Source organism: Hyperoodon ampullatus (genome assembly GCF_949752795.1).
Source record: "Hyperoodon ampullatus genome assembly, chromosome: 11".
NCBI lineage: Eukaryota > Metazoa > Chordata > Mammalia > Artiodactyla > Ziphiidae > Hyperoodon > Hyperoodon ampullatus.
In genome coordinates, this window is record NC_136924.1 from 90,658,818 (window position 1) to 90,678,082 (window position 19,265).

A 19,265-nucleotide genomic window follows, 5' to 3' on the forward strand; every position below is an offset into this window, starting at 1 on the left:
AGCTTAGGAAACATTTTTCTTTCCAGGGAGACACATTCTCTCTCTCTCTCTCTCTCTCACACACACACACACACACACACACACCCTTAGCCATTCTAGTTCACAGACCAAGGCACTAGATCCAGGATTACTGGCTGCCAACGCCTCCTCTGACAGCTTTATCCCGCTTCTACTGCTTATACACAATAGGAGCGCATTTATATCCCCGGCTCTTCTGAGGCTGCATAAACATTTCACAACAACATTATGTCACACTACTGGATTTGATGGAGCTTTGTTCACATGGTAGGAAAGAAAGCTTAAATTCAAAAATAACTCTTTCTGTAAGGGATTAGTGTGGTCCTTGATTTTTGACAATGCACTAGATCATATAGCCCCTTTTATCTGCCCCATCTGGAAATTTAGAGATAATCTGGAAGAGAAACCTAGCAAATATGTGCATCTTCATGAGCTGAATGTTTTTATTTCACCTTTCCTTCAACTTGCTTTTTATGTCTGTTTACATTACGCTGGGTTGTGATTGGCTATTTTTAATTTGACTTTGTATTTGGCTCTGTTATAAACCCCACAGAATCCTTGATAGGATAGGGTACCATCACATGGTTCTTAAAAGCCCGGCCTTTGGAGATGGGTGTGACTGGATTTGAATACTAACTCCTTCATGTTCTGGATGCATGAACTTTTGTGACTCCCTTAATCTTTCGACTCCTTAGGTTTTTTTTTTTTTTAATCTGATAATGGCAATAATATTATTAATCTCATATACTACAGGATATAAACAGCTGTATTATAAGTAAATCATGTATCTAGTAAGACTTCAGTTAATCATACATTTTAAAAAATCATAATTCATTTAACTGTTAATTCAGTCTGATCAGTGGTTTAATGGTGGGCAATTTCCTCCATGATTTCTAACCGACAATGCATTTGGTGAGGTTACCTGCAGTGCACGATCATGGGGCCTTTGCTCTTTGTCGCTTGCCGTCGGACCATGTGCACAAACTGCAGGATGCTTTCTGCAGCATTGGCTGTGGGCACCCCGTGATCAGGCCACGCAGTGTAGTTAAAATGCATCACATCCTGCATCTCGTCAGCCTTTAGGAGAAAAACAAACGTTAATCTCTCAGTCCCCCGTCAGGATGGCTCAGGCCTCAGAGGCAGCTCACAAGCGATGGTAAAGCCACATTTCACTCCTGGTCGGTACATCTCCCTTTCCAGCTCTCAGCATTGTGTCTGGCACAAAGCAGGCCCTGAAAAAAAAATACTAATTGTATAAAGCTTCAGATAGTAGGATAAGTAGGCTAATCCATGCCTCTGTAGTGATAAGAGCTTAAGCAGATCAGGGTTTGCATCCTGGCTCTGCCATTTAGAAGTTACATCAGCTCTGGGCGATGAATTCAATACTGAAAGATGCTGTTGGTGACCCGCTTGGGTCCACTGGGCCAGGCTGTTGCATCCCCTTTCCCTGGTGCTGCTAATAGCGTCTAGCTGCACCCCACTCCTCACAGGCATCTCCCACTGAAGGGAGCTACCTTGCTGGGAAGTGCCTAAGAGGTAGCGTTCTCAGGCTGAGGGCAGCCCGCAGCTAATGAGTGATCGATACTGGGGCACAAAAATTCAAGATGGGACAACTCTACTGTCCTATCCTGCTTCCTTTGTTCCTGGACAGACTTTACCCAACATTACACTTGCAAAAAGTCCCCTATATAACAATCCTTGTCTTGGGATCGGATGCTAGGGGAACTGACGAAGACCAACTCACTGAATACCAGTGTTCTCTCATTTGAAAATGGTCTCATGATATCTTTAACAAGGGTTGTTGTGGAGATTAAGTGTGATTGTGTTTGTGAAGGGTGGTATCTGTTAGGTATCCTCATCACTACTACAGCATAATTACTACCACTTGCTGTCATCCAGCTCAGTGCATTTCAATGGGTGGTTCTGGGAATCCCAGTAAATGGGTATGTTTTGTATATTTTCCCATTCATATGAACCCGTATACCAACTATATTGCTGTTCCCTCTGACCTGCGTACATATCAGCTAGGATGTGCGTCCTCCAAGATTTACTTCTTTAAGTCCCTACTAATTGATAAGCATAAAGTTTTGCTATCAACTATCAGAAATATTCCAAATCCAAGCCTCACAAAGATCTAATGCATCCCTCACCCCTCAAATTTGCTAAGACCCTAGAATCCACTCAGGAGATAGAATACTATATCATACTTTGGAAGATTTTGGTCTGGCTGTGAGTTTGGAGTTAAAGTTTAGGTTTTCAGGTATTAGAGAGAAATGAATTTCAAAGTGTCACTGGTCTTGGGTGAGGTAAAAATTAGAAATATAAATAAATGTATAAATAAAAATATAATAATATTTGTATAAATATAAATGTCAGCACTTCAACTAGACCCACTGTCTCCTTGGCCTAAGGCCACACGTCCCCAGCCATACGCAATGTCTCTCTCTATGAACAAGTTCAAGGCCTTTGTCTTCGACACATGGGGCATGAAATCTGCAAAGATGCTGGCCAACCTCGCTGCTGTCTTCAGGAAGTATGGTAAGGAAGTAACTCAAGCATAATAAATTGTGCAGAATGAATGAATTACTCAACACCCGGAGGATTTAAGGATACTCTATCCCCAGATAACTTTGGTTGCCCAGAAAAATTCACGAAAATGCTCGCTCTTTCCAAATGCAGATCACAGGCTGAGCACAAGACTCATACATTGTAGGATGTATGTGTTTTGATAAAAGAAATTTTTACATATTGAAGTACGGGAAGTCATTCTGGGTTATACATGAGTTAACTTGAATTTTATGCTAACCAGAATGGCCTGTTTGTGGCCTATCAAACATACATTGCACACTTGTTTTAATTATTAAAGAAAAGGGTGCATTGGCCAGAAGTAAAGAATGTCCATGTTGAAAATAAAGATAAATGCTCCTCTTCCTGGGATGCCAATGCTGGTTCTCCTTCCATGATAAGAATCCCTTCCCAGGTGCCAAAGCCATACTGGCTTGCTGTGTATGTGCTGATCTGGGTTTTTTTTTGAAATCTTGAAGGAATGTATCCCTGACTTGTTTAATATTCTTTGTTCTGACAAGATAGAAAACTGTGCTGAAAATCATGCTTCTCCAGAGCAGTTCTTCAGAGTTACCTGAGAGGCTGTCTTCCAGGCTATAGTCCTCAGTTTGGTTCAAATAAATATTCCTATTGTAGATTGTTTATTGGTTATGTTCATTGACAGAACATATACATATACATGCATACACACATATATATACCTATATATATAACTATATTAGAATATATATATTCTAAAATGTATATGAAAATGTATCCAGCTAAAATATGCAAGGTGGTTCAAAAATAAGAAAGCTTTAAATTGTGATTAGTCTCCCTGTAGCTGCAGGGCAGAGGTCTTTTACCAGATGGGTGATTCCTGTCAGCTGAATAGCAAGGCAAAAGTAATGGGAACAAACAGGTTTTTGCTGGTTATTAGTCTCCAGTTCTTACTCAGTTCATGCCAAGTTTCAAGTACTGGAAAGTGACAAATTTTGTTATGGTCATTTTCCTCCTTTCCTATTAAATGAGAAAAACCTGCTGGTTACATCTTACTTAACCATTCCAAAATTTCTCATACTCTGATTTTCTCACTTGTGTAATTTTATCTGGCTGTACTCTGAAAATTTCCGCATATCAACATGGAGGGAATAAAGAAGTATATAAGCAAAAAAAGAAAAAAATAGAAAAAGGTATTCATCAGCACAGCACAATGTTCTTTGGTAATTTAACCTTCATTGCAGGAGCTTAAAATTTAGATTCTACTTGTTTATGGCCAAAAGGGGGCGCTCTGGGATCAGATGCTTGCAACTACTGTATTAAAAACCAGAAAAGTCTACTATTCAGCGTTTTATTCCTATGTTTCAAGCCCTTCACATGGTTGTCATTGAAAAGTTATTATTTAAGACCAAGGACAAGAACATAGTATTGATCACTCAGTGATCGATGTCACTTCTCCCAGTCAAGGGAACAGACCTTATTTTTGCTTTGCAACTTTTTTCTCCCAGATGCGAAACCTAGGGAAAGATTTACTCTGTGTTTGTATAGCAGTTTATACTGGCTTTCTGGGTAAAATAACCAAGAAAGAAAGGAGAGTTCAAATGGAATTGAGATTGTCAAACATTTTCTCTGATGGCTAAGTCTGTTGATGTTTCCTAAGTGATTTATTATTTTTGAAAACATTCATTCATTCACTGATTTATTAATTCCATGAAGACTTATTAAGTAAGTGGCTAAGGGTTAGGATTACAAGGATTATTAAAACAGGATACTTGAGTCCATTACAGTACATGGGGGTGGGGGGGGAGATGGGAAGGCAGACATGAAATGAGAGAATTATAACCATGTATGGTGCACTGCGATGGAGTGATATACATGACACTAGAGCAGGAGAGGAAAGGGAAAAAGGTCTTTTGAGACTAGGGAAGGCTTGATAAAGGAGCTAACAGCTGAGCTGAAATTCTGAGTAGGAGTTTGCTTAGGGAACAGGAGGAGATGGGCATTTCAAAGAGATGGAACAGCCTGGAGCAGTTTGTTAACAGTTACACTGGGATTTGCCTAAATTCTCAATGTAGCAAAAGCCATTGTTAACTAGTAGTGGTTAAGAAGTGATTTGTTTCTTGTAAATATCAATAAATGGCGAGTTAATGAGTGCTTGGGTTGCACTGATATGAACAATCCTTGTTTCCATTGCCTATGTTAAGGTCATCAAGCATTTTCTGTAAAGGGCAGATAGTAAATATTTTAGATTTTGTGGATCATACAGTCTCTGTGGCAACTATTCAAGCTTGATGTAGCACAGAAAGAGTCATAGGAAATCAGTAAACAAATCTGTGGCTATGTTTCAATAAAATGTTATTTATGGACATTGAAATTGGAATCTTATAATGTCCATATAATATTTCCTGTGAAATATTATTCTTCTTTTAATTTTTCCAACTTTTACAAAGGTAAAATTCATTCTGAGCTCATGGACCTCACGAAGCAGGGTCTTTTGTTCATCCTCTGATCTACACTGTGGGAAAATGTTGTTTCTAAGCAGAGAAGCACATTTTAATGAGGACTTTAGTATTACGTTTGTCCTCAACAGAGACCATGTTTAGGTGGAGAATACTAGTAAAACTTCCCTCCTGTTTTCTAGGGCTGCCCTCAGTGAAGAAGGAACCAGAGTGACTGGGGTTGATGTCAGCATCTCGCAGACATTCAGCATGAGCTCAAAAGCCTGCCTGTCAGCAGAGATGTAGCAGTCCTTATGGGGAAAAATAGACTTTTCTGACATTCTAACAATCAGAGTTCAATAGCATTTCAAAAGAGCTAGGAAACCATGATTACTAAGGTCCAGAAGTACCTTAGAAATAATAAAAGCCAAACTACAACAAAATAAGGGAGAAAGCCAAACAAAGCGAAATAAAACCCAAACCACTACATCTAAAACTAAATTTTAATTTATAATGCAGGTGTTTGTATATCCTAAATATACCCATATATGGTTAATATAAGTATGACAACACTTCTCTCCTCAGTCATGCCTGGTGAGCAGTGGGTCACCGTGTCTTCTATTACCCTGGCTGAAATCTGAGATGGAACGGTGCTGCCTTCTGATTCCATCTCCTCGGGCTCTCCAGGATAAGTATTTAATCCACACCATTCTCGAGGAGTTAGGAAACAAGCACATTACACGTGGGATTTTCCTCTTGGAGGAAGCCATGTTGCCAAGTCTGAGGTGCTCATGGTGTCCCAGGAAGGGGGATTGGCCTCCTGACCCTGGGGCTTCCCTCAGCGTGGGGACAGCTCCTGAACCCACACTCCGTGACTTACATAGTTGATCCGGAAGTGTCTACAGGCCCAGGCATCCTGCCCTTCCTCTGAGATCATCTCCACTGTGATGTCGCCATAAGCTATGGGTTCTTCCGTGAATGGCCAGTAATGGTCACATTTCACCTGAGGGGACAATAGCACAACCTCTTAAAACAAACAGGCTAGGGAGGAAATAGTCTGTACTCATTTAGGGAAAGCGAATGACTTGCCTCTGAAGAACTGTATAGGATTATTGTGAGGATGAAGAATGAAGCAAGTGGAATAGTTTCCAATAGACAGTAAGCATTTAACCCATGGCAGTGGCTGGTACAGGCTTTGCTGCTAAGTGAGGCTGACCCCACTCGGCACTTACCCGCCTTTTCTCATTACACTGAGTGAGCATGACAATAATCTGAGACTTCTGTTGTAGGACCATCTTCCAAAAGTCATTTCTGGTTTCAGGCAGAGGCCCCTGTGTGGCAATATACTCTTGTGGTGAGTTGTATCCCTGGAAGGTAAGTGACAAAGTTGTCACCTAAGGAGCTACACAGTCAACACCAAATGCTGTTTCACACAAATGAGAAAACACTGAAAATTTACTGGGGATAAAATGGCAAGAGATCATGCACGTATGTAACGTTTTCTCCTTTTTTCATCAAGGAGGCAGTCATAGTAGCTGACTGTATAAATCCATATGATTTTACACATTTTTGGGGGGGAAGCCTAGAAATCACACCCACACGTTTTTACAATAACAACCACTGTCTTTACAGATGCATTTTAAAAGCACAGGTGCTCAGGTGGAGCCCTTTGCGTTTGGTTGCTGACACTGACATTTAAGCACAAGAAAGATGATCCTTAGTATAATGATCTACTTTCAATTTCACTAGTCCTTTTCAAAGACATTTGTATATTACTAGTCTCTGGGCTTCTTTTTTTCCCTATTCTTTATTCTAAAATGGAATAATGGAAACTGTTCTTTAGAGTTGGAGTGCTTAGTGGAGAACGGCTGTCTATTGAACTGTTTGACACATCCCGGAAGCCCTAATAGTCTTCCTCTGGCTGGGTTAGAATTTGGATGCCTGATTTTTAAAATGTTTCATTTTGATTACTTACAGGAATGTAGTTGGCATTGATGTAGTCTTCACCTTCCTCTTCATTCATGGAGAGTAATCTCACTCGGCTAAAGTCATCTGTAAAGCATAAGGAGAAAAATATTAAAAGTCAGAGTGGAAGGGTGCAGCCACTATGGAGAACAGTATGGAGGTTCCTTAACAACTAAAAATAGAGTTACCATATGGTCCTGCAATCCCACTCCTGGGCATCTATCCATAAAAATGAAAACTCTAATTCAAAAAGATACATGCACCCCAATGTTCATAGCAGCACTATTTATAATAGCCAAGACATGGAAGCAACCTAAGTGTCCATCAACATATGAATGGATAAAGAAGATGTGGTATATGTACACAATGGAATATCACTCAGCCATAAAAAAGAATGAAATAATGCCATTTGTAGTAACATGGATGGACCTAGAGATTATTTTACTAAGTGAAGTAAGTCAAAGACAAATATCATGTGATACCACTTATATGTAGAATCTAAAAAAAAAAGATACAAATGAACTTGTTTACAAAACAGAAACAGACTCACAAAAAGAAAACAAACTTATCGTTACCAAGGGGGAAATGGGTGGGGAGGGATAAATTAGGAGTTCGGGATTAACAGATATAAAACAAAACAAATGAACCAGAAAAAAAAAACTCAGAGTGGAAGGAAGACTTGTCAAGACAATTCTATACCCAATATCTGTACGCAGTACCAAGTCAAATCGGTCAGTGATAGGGTAGGTAAATAAAATTTATTTTAGCTTAATATTTTAGCCTATCTCAATCTTAGTTTCTGGTTTAAATAAATATATAAATATCTCCCCACCAATATTTCCTCCCCTCAGCCCTCCTGTCCTTGAAAGAGTGGTCTCCAGGTGTTTTGGGGATTGTGGAGAATAGGTACAGGAACTAAAATATTTGGTAGGTTGCATGGAAGGCCATAGAATGTAGCCTAAACACAGGATTTCCATTTCACTCAGGGACATCCAGAGAATTCACTACTTTTGGGAAGCCTCGAGAAGAGAAGATGGAGTTGATGGTCTTTTTGTAAATGGACTTCACATGAAAAAAGTAAATCCTGAAATGTGTACAGAACTAAGGTGTTGTAATGATAATACTACTTAATTTTGTCAAGAACCTTTTTAAAGGAGGGAGTTCTCTTTCTAGAGCTTTGCACTTTTCCCTTCTTTCCCAGCTCCCCCTAGAGTGTAGCAGAGAGGAAAGTTAAATCTATATTGGAATGTATTTTAATTGTCCTGTAAGTACTTTATATTACTTTTTCTTTGTTGCTTTTTAAAAAAAAATTTATTGGAGTATAGTTGATTTACAGTGTTGTGTTAGTTTCTGCTGTACAGCAAGGTGAACCAGTTATACATGTACATATATTCACTCTTTTTTTTTTAGATTCTTTTCCCATATAGGCCATTACAGAGTACTGAGTAGAGTTCCCTGTGCTATTCGTTATCTATTTTATATATAGTAGCATGTATATGTCAGTCTCAATCTCCCAATTTATCCCTCACCCCCTTATCCCTTGGTAACCATAAGTTTGTTTTCTACATCTGTGACTCTACTTCTGTTTTGTAAATAAGTTCATTTGTACCCTATTTTTTAGATTCCACATGTAAGCGATATCATATGATATTTGTCTTTCTGTGTCTGACTTACTTCACTCAGTATGACAAGTTCTAGGTCCATTCATGTTGCTGCAAATGGCATTACTTTGTTCTTTGAATGTTGCTTTTATAACAAAATGCTAAGGAATGGCAGAACTTGCCAGAAGTAAGAAAAGAGGTTTTTTCACACCTTGCACTCCCTTTCCATTTGCTTCCTTCCATTGTCAATGAATTGACTGAAAATAGGTTATGAGCACAGATTATCTTGTCCCTAATTTGGCTAATACTTTTTGATCTCCAAAAACCCAAATGGTCGGTCTTTTCTGTTCAGATACAATTTATTTAAAAGCATAATTATTAAATTTTCCTACATATGACAGGATCTAATGACATCAAAGCACCAATGTGATCAATGCAATCACAGAGATGACTTTGAAGATACAGGTCGTTACTGGGTCTGGCCAGAGGTCCCTGAAACTGATTAATATTCAGTAACAGCCCTTCAGCCTTTGGAAGACGTGAGTAGGATTGGCATTATTGACAATCTTACATGGTAAGATGTTTGTGTAGCGATTTTTACATCGGTTCAGTGGAAGGTCTGCAGCAAAGTGTGGAATATCCAGTCCAATCAACTTCAACTCCTGTAAATGACAGAGAATAGATTTGAGATTCCCATACATGGTATGGATTGCATTATTGTTCACATTGGTTTATTGCTCATACTGGATTATTCTTCACTTCCTGCCTCTAATAGAATGATCACCATTATCACACCCCCTTTGCTTTACGATGTCACAGTGGCTCCCTTTTGGGGCGGAGTGTACTTCTCCATCCTACTGTTGCCACCTTGCTTTTGGCCAATGAATTTGGGTAGAACTCACGTCCAATCAGAAGTTTTAAACGTATTTGCTCAGCTTGGTTTGCTCTCTTGTGCTTCTGCCATCTGCTTGCAAAGAACATGCCCAGGAAAGCTACTGGTCCCAGGATGAGAAGACACATGGAACAGACCCGACTCTGACCCACAGCCTGAAGTAGAATGATCTCATCTGTCCCACAGAGCCACAAGTGAGAAAAATAAGTGTTGTAGGTCACTGAGATTTTGAAGTTGTTTCTTATATAGCATTATTGCAGTAATAGCTGACTGATGTAATACATAAATACCTTGGATAGCTAAGTGATCACTTGGAGAAGGTAAGAATTATGTGCATTACACTCAGGAGTATGGAAAATTTGAAAACAGAAGTAGGTTTCAGATTTTTGGAGGTACAGGGTAACTGAAATTTATGTGGTTTGCCTAAATATTTCTTATTCTATGAGGAATTGTAGGTATTTCTCCTGAAGGCGATGAGCTTTTGAGAAGGTAGAAAAGGAGAGAGTGAGGAACAAGAAGTAGGGCACAGTCTCCACATTATAAGATATAGGATCGACAGTCACTAAAATCTGGTAATAAAACCCCAAAATAAGGATGATGCAGTAGTGGGTAGACAAACCCTTCCATGAAAATAGGAACATCCAAATATCTGTTTGTGTGTATCATTACTCTTATAAATTCTATTATCAGAAGGTGCACTGATAAAGCAATTTTTATATAAACAGACAACAAACATACTTCAGAAAATCTATGTTACTGGAAAAGGGGGTTTCTAAGCTTCTATGACATGTGTCTGATAGGAAACAGGGGTTGGAGTCAAGCCACCTGGATTTCTCCGGGGGCATCAATTATTCTGTGGTCTACATAAATGGCGCTCCTTGGAATTGTGCAGCGCATGACCAATGCAGCAAATCCCATACAAATCCGAGGGCAATATTAGTGAACAGTCTGTCTAACCATCTACGAATGGGGTTACATATATAGTATGCATTTTTCTATAAGACAATTAAGTGAACAAGTAGAGACACCACTTGCTGGAAATATTAGTTACTTGTATGGGATGCTATTCTTCATGATTCCTCCCAATTATTACCATAAAGAATCATAAGCTGGAGGAATACTTCTCTGGGGGAAGAATTTTGGAGAGTCTTTGAAAGAATTTTGAGGGGAGTTGGAAACATTTGATGATGCTTTGAGAGACTGAGCAGGGAATTTTTTTGGTGTGTGTGCCTTCAGTGTCTTGATTCAAGTGCCCATGCACAGCAAATGTTGTAGACACCCAGTTCTTGGGACGTCTGCTACGTCCACACAGAAGTTCTTTGGTAGGTTAGTGTGTGTGTTTCATGGCATTGGAATGCAAGCTGCAGTCAACATGGATGAACTGATCTAATTGTCCAGATTTCTCTCTTCCTTTGATTTCTCATCACTGTTTTCTTTCCAAGCTCACAAAATTGTGAGCTCTTGGCCCAAGTCGAAGTCAATCTTAAGACCAACTATGCTGACTTTGATCTTCAGTTCACAAATTTAGAAGTTTTCTTTCATCTCGGGCAAAACCCTTGCTTGCCAAATGCCCTTAAACAGAAGCTTGTCATTTTTCCTTTATAACTGTTTTTTTCCATTTTAAAGGGTTGTCAAAGACTGATTATATTATTCTTATAAGAAACAAAATTTATTTTTAGCAAACTTCAACCAAATCAGTGTTATTTTTAGGTTAGCTCCTTTTGGCAGCTATAAGCTTACTTAAGCTTACTTAAATGATGCTTCCATTGCTTAAAATATTTTGGAAATCTACCTCCTTTGGGGAGTGTCTTTAGTTTGTCAAAAATCTGGCTTATTTTGGTGGACCACTTATAAACTGCAGGGTCTTGAAAAAGTATTTCAACTCTCATTAACATCAGTTGAATTATCTGTAAGATAAGGCTAATAATTTTTCCATACCTCACTGGTATATAATGACTATCAAATGGAATGATTAAACTCAATAAATATTAATGAAGCACCATTGATCATGATTGTGAAATGCTTCCATTATGATTCTTTGTTTTGCTTTGCCTGGCTCCATAATTTCTCCCTCCTTTGCCATTTGTGCTAACTGAACAACTCTCCCCCAGTAAAGCCCCACTTTGAGGACAGACTGATAAGCCACAGGAAAAGCCCGCTGGTACAAAAAGAAACTGTGGAAACAGATTGAGGCTGAGAGCTGGAGCACATATGGAAGCTGACTAACTGAAAGAACTTTAATTGTGTGTTGCCTCCCTGCTGTAAATGCCCTAAGTTGATAAGAGTGGTTTAATTGGCTGAATACTGTAAATGTAAATTGCCAAAGTTAAATTGCAGCAAAGCAGCAATGGCATGTATACACAAAATGCGTTGCAATCTTTTGTGATTTAGCCTGTCCCTAAGTGGAAAATCAAATACTAAGTTTCCAGCCCAGTAGCTTTGCAGTTATTTTTTTTCCAACCACATGGAAACTCCAGAGGCTTCCATCTTCATGAAGGCAAAGTATGAGGTGATGGCCTGAAACCAACACAAATCATTTTTGAATTTTCTTTTGCCAGTTTTGTTTCTAATATAATTTATCATTGTGGGTTTTTTTCTAGGTCATTCATAGTGTTGAATGATAATCCCTCAAAAGATATGCCCATGTCGGAACCCCCAGAACCTGTGAATGTGATCTTATTAGGAAAAAAGAGTCTTTGCAGGTGTAATTAAGAATCATAAGATAAGATCGTCCTGTATTATCTGGGTGGTCTCTAAATCTAATGACAAGTGTCCTTATAAAAGAGAGAAGAGGAGAAGCCATATGAGGATGAAGGCATTGATTAGAGCTATACAGCTATAAGCCAAAGATGCCCAGGACCACCGGAAGAGGCAAAGGAGGATTCTCCCCTAGAGCCTTCAAAGGGGGAGCATGGCCTTGCTAACACTTTAATTTTGGACATCTGGCCTCTAGAATTGTGAGAGAGTACAATTCTGTTGTTTTAAGTCACCAAGATTATGGTAATTTGTTGTGGCAGACCCCTAGGAAACTGATACAGTCACTGAAGCCAATGGCAGTGTGTGTTGTGTTGGCTGTGTTTGAAGCATACGGTCTTGAAAAGTGGGGCACAGACACATGCACTTTATGCCTGGGTTGCCATGACAAACTACCTTAGGCTGGGTGGATGAAACAGAAATTTATTCCTCATAGTTCTGGAAGCTAGGACATACAAGAATCAGGTGCTGGCAAGGTAGGTTTCATTATGAGGCTTCTCTTGGTTTGTAGATGGCCACTGTCTTACTGTGTGCTCAGATGATCTCTTCTTTGTGTGTACATGGTGGGGTTGGGGAGAAGAGAAAGCAATGTCTCTAGTGTCTCTTCTTATGAGGGCACTAATTTCAGCATGAGGGCCCTATCCTCATGACCTCATCTAACCCTAACCACTTCCCAAAGACCCCATCTCCAAATATACCATCACACTGGGGCTTGGACTTCAACATATGAATTTGGGAAGGTGGGGGATACCTTTGTTCCATAACATGTACCACATCTTCTTGGAAGAGCACAAGCTGTATTCTGGCTTTAGAGTCTGTAACAATGTCAACAGGTGATAAGCAGTTGTTGTTTGCTTTCGGATGAGGTTGGACATTAGAATCAGATGAGATAGCTGACTAGACTACAGGACAAGTCAGGAGAAACAATGTGGCCTGTGTTGTTGACATAAGAAGTTCCATCTATGGCCAGTGAAAGGTCCAATGGGATTGGCCAATGGCTGGTTACTTTTCAGGTAAACGCAAAGGGAGAAGAAAGGATTTAGAGCGAGGTATTTAGTGATGTTCTGTATTAGTTCCCTAGGGCTGTCATGACAAAGTGCCACAAACTGGGTGGCTTAACACAGGGGTCCCCAACCCCCGGGCCACGGACCGGTACCAGACCACGGCCTGCTAGGTAAGTCTCCAGGAAACTGGACTGAAACACAAATAAAAACAGCTACAGTGACTTCCCTAGTGGTGCAATGTTAAGAATCTGCCTGCCAATGCAGGGGACACAGGTTCGATCTCTGGTCTGGGAAGATCCCACATGCCGCAGAGCAGCTAAGCCCGTGAGCCACAACTCCTGAGGCCGTGTGCCACAACTACTGAAGCCCTCATGCCTAGAACCCATGTTCCACAACAAGAGAAGGCACTGCAATGAGAAACCCACGCACTGCAGCGAAGAGTAGCCCCCACTCCCCGCAACTAGGGAAAGCCCATGCACAGCAACGAAGACATAACACAGCCAAAAAAAGAATAAATAAATAGTTAAGGTTAAAAAAAAAAAAAGCTACAAATGGGAGCTACTACCAGAAATCAAAGATCATCTCCTATGAACTATGTGGCAAGTGATATAGTTTTATTTTAACCTATGCAGCCACATCTCCAAACAAAGGTAGTGAGGGCATTCCTAGCATCCTGATCAAACACAAAGTATAGAAATTAATGGCAAAATGAACAATACGTGCTATATCTTATGGGATCTCAGATTCCAAGCTCTAAATTCTGGCTCTTTGAAACGTTCTCAACATGAGACAATAGAAATGAGAAATTGAATCTAATCCCCGGGTCCCAAACCTCCTTAAGAAAAGATGTATATTTTCATCAGAAGGATAATCAATCTTTCCAACAGATCTGAAATCAGATACAGAGTGAAAAAGGAATTTATTCAGTGAATTCAAATTAGCAACTCGTGTAGCTTCATGTACGACTGTTACTGGTAATACATGTAAATCCAAACAGTTTCAATTTGCATGATGCTTATAAATGATATAATTTCTCAATATGAGTGTGATCTTTCCATGTCAGTGTCAAAATGAATACAAGTATTAAGCATTAATAGAAACAGAACAAATAACAGTCTGATACTGGATTTAGCTAGACCAATTGATTCAGCCATCTCTATACCCTCTTGGGGTCCCATTAGAGCAAGAACCATTTTTTTTTCTTAAGCCTCCATTAATTATCAAGTTCAGGAAAATTTGAGGGCTGCCATGTGAAAGGTTTGTCATTCACCCTGAAGTCAGGTATGAAAGCACAATGGGTCTTTGAAAATAGATGGGGTTACTCTGACACTGAACCTGAGGATGTGCGGTTGGGTGGAGTTGGAGGTTGGCAATTTCTGGGAGGCTGTCAAATGAAAAAGGAAGTGAGTCAGACCACTAAGTCACTGCTTAAGCAAATGTTAGTCCAAAACCTACAATCTGAGCCTGTGATTTAAAACAGACTTCTGGAGAGTAATTTGTATTTTCTCACCAGAGCAGAGATACAATATCAGGACTTGGCACCAAATAAATTACATATTTGACCAATGATGTTCTAAGAACAAAGGGATATGAAAAAATATCTTTAAAATAAATAAAAATTACTAAACATGTCTTCCAGTCATGGTGTGCTAGCTGATTTTATGAGTCAACTTGGCTACTCATAGCGCCAAGTTGCTTGGTCAAACATCAGTCTAGATGTTGGATGAAGGTACTTTTTTAGCTGTAATTAACATTTAAATCAGTAGACTTGAGAAAGCAGATTACCTTCCATAATGTAAGTGGACCTCATCCACTCAGTTGAAGGCCTTAAAAGATTGAGGTCTCCTGAGGAAGAAGGAATTCTACTTCCAGATTGCCTTTGGACTTGAGTGGCAACATCAGCTCGTCCCTGGGTACCCTATAGATTTCAGACTTGCCAGCTGCCACAATTGTGTGAGCCAATTCCTTCAAATAAATCTCTCCATCTATCTATCTATCTATCTATCTATCTATCTATCTATCATCATCAGCTTCTATCTTCTATTGTATTATCATATATAGGATCTTCATATTATAAAATATAATTATCATATAATATAATTATATAATATAATTAACATATATTATATACATGTGTGTATATATATGTATAAATGTGTGTGTGTGTATATATATATATATATATATATATATATATATATATATATAATGTGTATGTCTCCTATTGGTTCTGTTTCTCTAGAGAACCTTGACTAATATGTAAGAATTATAAAGCTTCGATGTAACCTTGTCCCCAATTTAGTCCAGTGTCTCTCCATGGAATACCACTGGCTTGGGACAATTCTTTGTTGTGTGGGACTGTCCCACTCATTGCAGAACACTTAACATCGCTGTCCCTTTCCCCATTAAATACTACTCCCAAACCATCAGGATGACCACACACCCCCAAACTCCCCCTAGGGCACTGCCTGGTACAGGCCCAGCTGAGAACCACTCTGTGTTCAACTTACCCATTCTAGAGATGAAGAAACTGAGGTGATGAGAAACTGATTTTTTCCTATATTAATTAGTGGCAAAACAGTAATGAGGATCCAGGTTTTTGGACTCTCAGTTTGGTACATTCCTATCTGTGTTATAAATCCTATGAAATAAGCTTGAATGTGTTCATTTATACCTTGAATATATAGAAGCCCTCAGCATATTGTAAACTGAATATTTAGTCATAAAATTGACCATTCAACTTTTCACATTTTTGAAGCAACTGAAGCTCAGATCTAATCACTTATTGCTTGGTCCTCTCTTTGGGTATAATGCTCTTGGTCTCTGGTTTATCCACATGGTACCAATAAGAACTGTCCTGTTCTTCCATAATTCTGCCCTCCCAGGCTGCAGACAGCGTGAGAAGACATCATTACCCATGCCAGCCAATCAGAATCCTCCCCTATTATTTTTTAAACTACAAACAAGAAAGACAGTCAATGACTCCTTTTGGCAACCATAGGTGTGACACTCCGAGGCTGATTGTGGTCGCATTTTCTACTATGAGAAAGAGGTTTGTTTGCAGCCAAAGAAAGTGAGGCCAAGACAAAGAGAGAAGTAGAAATGAGAAATAAAAAGAGGGTGTCTCTTCAGGGGTGTGACCCCTGATTCCAGCCATTCCTGATACTGAGCTGCTTCCCTACTCTCCTCCTGGTTTAGCTATTCAACCTTTCCTTTGATTATATGAGATACCTTAGTTATCCTTTGAACAAATTCCCTTCTTCTTTGGTCTAAACTAGTTTGAATTGTATTTCTATCATTCACAACTGAAAAAAAAATATTTTCTTTTTACCAGAAAATGATTCACTGAATTTCTTTTTATAACGATGCAATTCAGAAGCACAGTAATAGTTATACTGGGGTTTGATGACATGAACTGAGAGTATTCCTAATCCTTCCAGGAAAGGCAGTGACGCTGGCTGTTCCACCGTCATATCATCTGGTAGGAATTAAGAGACTGTGACTTCAACGAGATTGAAAGTGTAGCTACAATATAATTTTCATCACCATTATCAGAATTATCTAGATATTTATTTTCTTCTGAGTTTGGGCTTATGTTTTCTTATAAAAAGTGTCCTCCTTTCATTGGTATACTCTTCTGAAATGCCATGCTCACCATAGATCTCCATTTCAAATTGTTTCTGTTCTTTGAGCTATAGCATACGGTGTAGCATTTATAATTTCTCATGCACCTGCGTACAATGGATGACTGAGCCAGGCTTTATGTGGCATTTCTCATGACACAGGTGATAGTTTGGGGGCTTTGTATTTGATAATGTATAAGATTCTTCTCATCCTTAAATTCCCTGTTAGAATGAATATCCATACCAGGATTCCTGCTGATTCTTGCAGAACAAGGCTGTCCTTGGCTGATGTGAGGAAAGAAGAAATGAATACGGATAATGAGGAGAAAGCAGTTACATTCTACCACCTGGTGTCTCACAGGAAAAGCAGCTAAGGGGCTTTAAAAAAAATGACATAATTTAGAAAAGTCAATTTATCTTTCCCTTCTCCCTGGTCTCCCTGAACCTCGCTGGAAGCCTGAAGAACGGGAGGTTATCCAGACTATGTTCTGAGCTGTGAAATGTGTGGGAAGAAAACCGGAGGACCAGTTGTGTCCCTCACGCTACTGAGATCCTAGACCCTTTTCCATCTACTCTGACACATGTTCTTAGAATCAAAGAAATATGTGTGCTTCAGAAAAAGATGTTGCCAATTTTGTTCTTCTTTTACACAAAGCATGTGTAACTCTCTTTCTCCAATTTCTCCCAGAAAAGAAAGCAAAACCTCACAAAGACATGTGCAGTAGAATGCCAAGAATCCTGCAGCAAAAGAGACGCCAGGCTCTTATATGCTCAGGAGACAAAGGGGTCCAATTCATCCACCATCCACCCTTACTGTGTCCTAATTGGCATGAGAAACACACTAAAAATGCCCTGAAAGAGAAATTGTTCCGGATCTCAATCTTCAGTTTGCTTTCCCCCTGCACTTTCCATCCCCCTGGTTTTCAATGTTACCATTGAAGACTTCTCCTGTTACCATGTTTGTTCACCCCAGCACCCCCAGTACCTGCATCTCTTTTCTTCTTTCTTTCATTTGTGCCACCCAAACCCTGACCTCCTAACTAAGGGTTGACATCCTGGCTCTGAACCAGCACATTAGGTACCCCCAAGCCCAGTTACCATCCTGTCCATTATGAACCACACCACCAGCACTGCCTAGTGAGCAGGGAAATGACCCTGGTACAAAGCTGCCAATTCCCCTGCCTACAGAGGGTCGGAAAAACTTTATTCACTCACCTCAAATTGAAGAGAAAATTTATAGTCAGAGTCTTTGGCCATATCCTTGATGTAGGCGTCAAAGTCATCCAGTTGCACTGGGCTTTGTCAAATACAAAGAAAGGTATGTTTAAAAAATCCTGTTGATAGGTGTCATATAGCGTTTAACACCATACTTCTCAAACATGAACAATTTTCTTCTTACTTCTCAGAGGTTAGCACTCTTTTTTTTTTTTTTTTTTTGGTTAAAGTTACCAGTCACTAATATATTATAATTAAAAAGAGAGCCCTATATATTAAACTTCCTTGAGGATAGGAGAAACCTCTAGATTTTTAATGGGCTTTTACTTTAGCAGTAAAATATTACATATACACACACTCATACACTTACAGGTATATGTGTTGTTTCTGGAAAACTCCAGTTTATGGGAAAGAACAGAGGGTTAGTCTGAAGACCTGTTTGAATTATGGTTTTCCTTTATTTACCTAACTCTTCTGAGATTCAACATGCTCACCTATGAAAAATCATAGTGATACCTACATCACAAGGTTGACACACAGTATGTTACAGATTACAGAAACATGTAAGTTTAAACAGCTTTACAAGTGTAAGGAATTGTGCTGCACTGTCTTCCCAGAGCAAAAGCAGGGTCCTGGCAGGAAACATTTCTCCAGGGAGCTCTCAGAGCACGCTCTCTCCCTCTCTCTCTCTCTCTCTCTCTCTCTCTCTGAGTTGTGTTCAGAGCCTTGCATAGCAAAATGGTTCAGAAGGACAATCAAGTAACACATCTGAGTTTATGTTTTTGCATCAATAGCAGAAATGCTCACATTCTTCCTTGTTTTTTTTTTTTTGTTTGTTTGTTTTTTGTTTTGCGGTACACAGGCCTCTCACTGTTGTGGCCTCTCCTGTTGCAGAGCACAGGCTCCGGACGCACAAGCTCAGCGGCCATGGCTCACGGGCCCAGCCACTCCGCAGCATGTGGGATCTTCCCGGACTGGGGCACGAACCTGTGTCCCCTGCATCGGCAGGCGGATTCTCAACCACTGCGCCACCAGGGAAGCCTTTGTTTTTTGTTTATTGTTTAAATAAGAATTCAGTTTTATTTCCTGTAGTTTTCTCTAGATGCTTATCTCTTCTAGAGCCTACCTGTGCCAACCTGTTCCCTGAGCTTCTTCAGGATGCCACACTGTCACCTAACCCAAGCCTTTCCACCTTGACAGGGTCCACAGAG

The 19,265-nt window shown here is 39.6% G+C and overlaps 1 protein-coding gene across 2 annotated transcripts in view; it reads right to left on the bottom strand.

The window, feature by feature from the left end:
* The window catches only part of PTPRO (protein tyrosine phosphatase receptor type O), a gene marked incomplete at both ends in the record, with an annotated part of 218,000 nt that overhangs the window by 7,017 nt on the left and 191,718 nt on the right, over positions 1-19,265 (bottom strand). For both annotated transcript variants that reach the window (XM_079714874.1, XM_079714873.1), the window contains 6 exons: positions 941-1,095; positions 5,881-6,003; positions 6,233-6,367; positions 6,976-7,052; positions 9,138-9,228; positions 18,055-18,136. In XM_079714874.1, the coding sequence (XP_079571000.1) occupies positions 941-1,095; positions 5,881-6,003; positions 6,233-6,367; positions 6,976-7,052; positions 9,138-9,228; positions 18,055-18,136 (663 nt within the window). The remainder of the gene's footprint in view (positions 1-940; positions 1,096-5,880; positions 6,004-6,232; positions 6,368-6,975; positions 7,053-9,137; positions 9,229-18,054; positions 18,137-19,265) is intronic.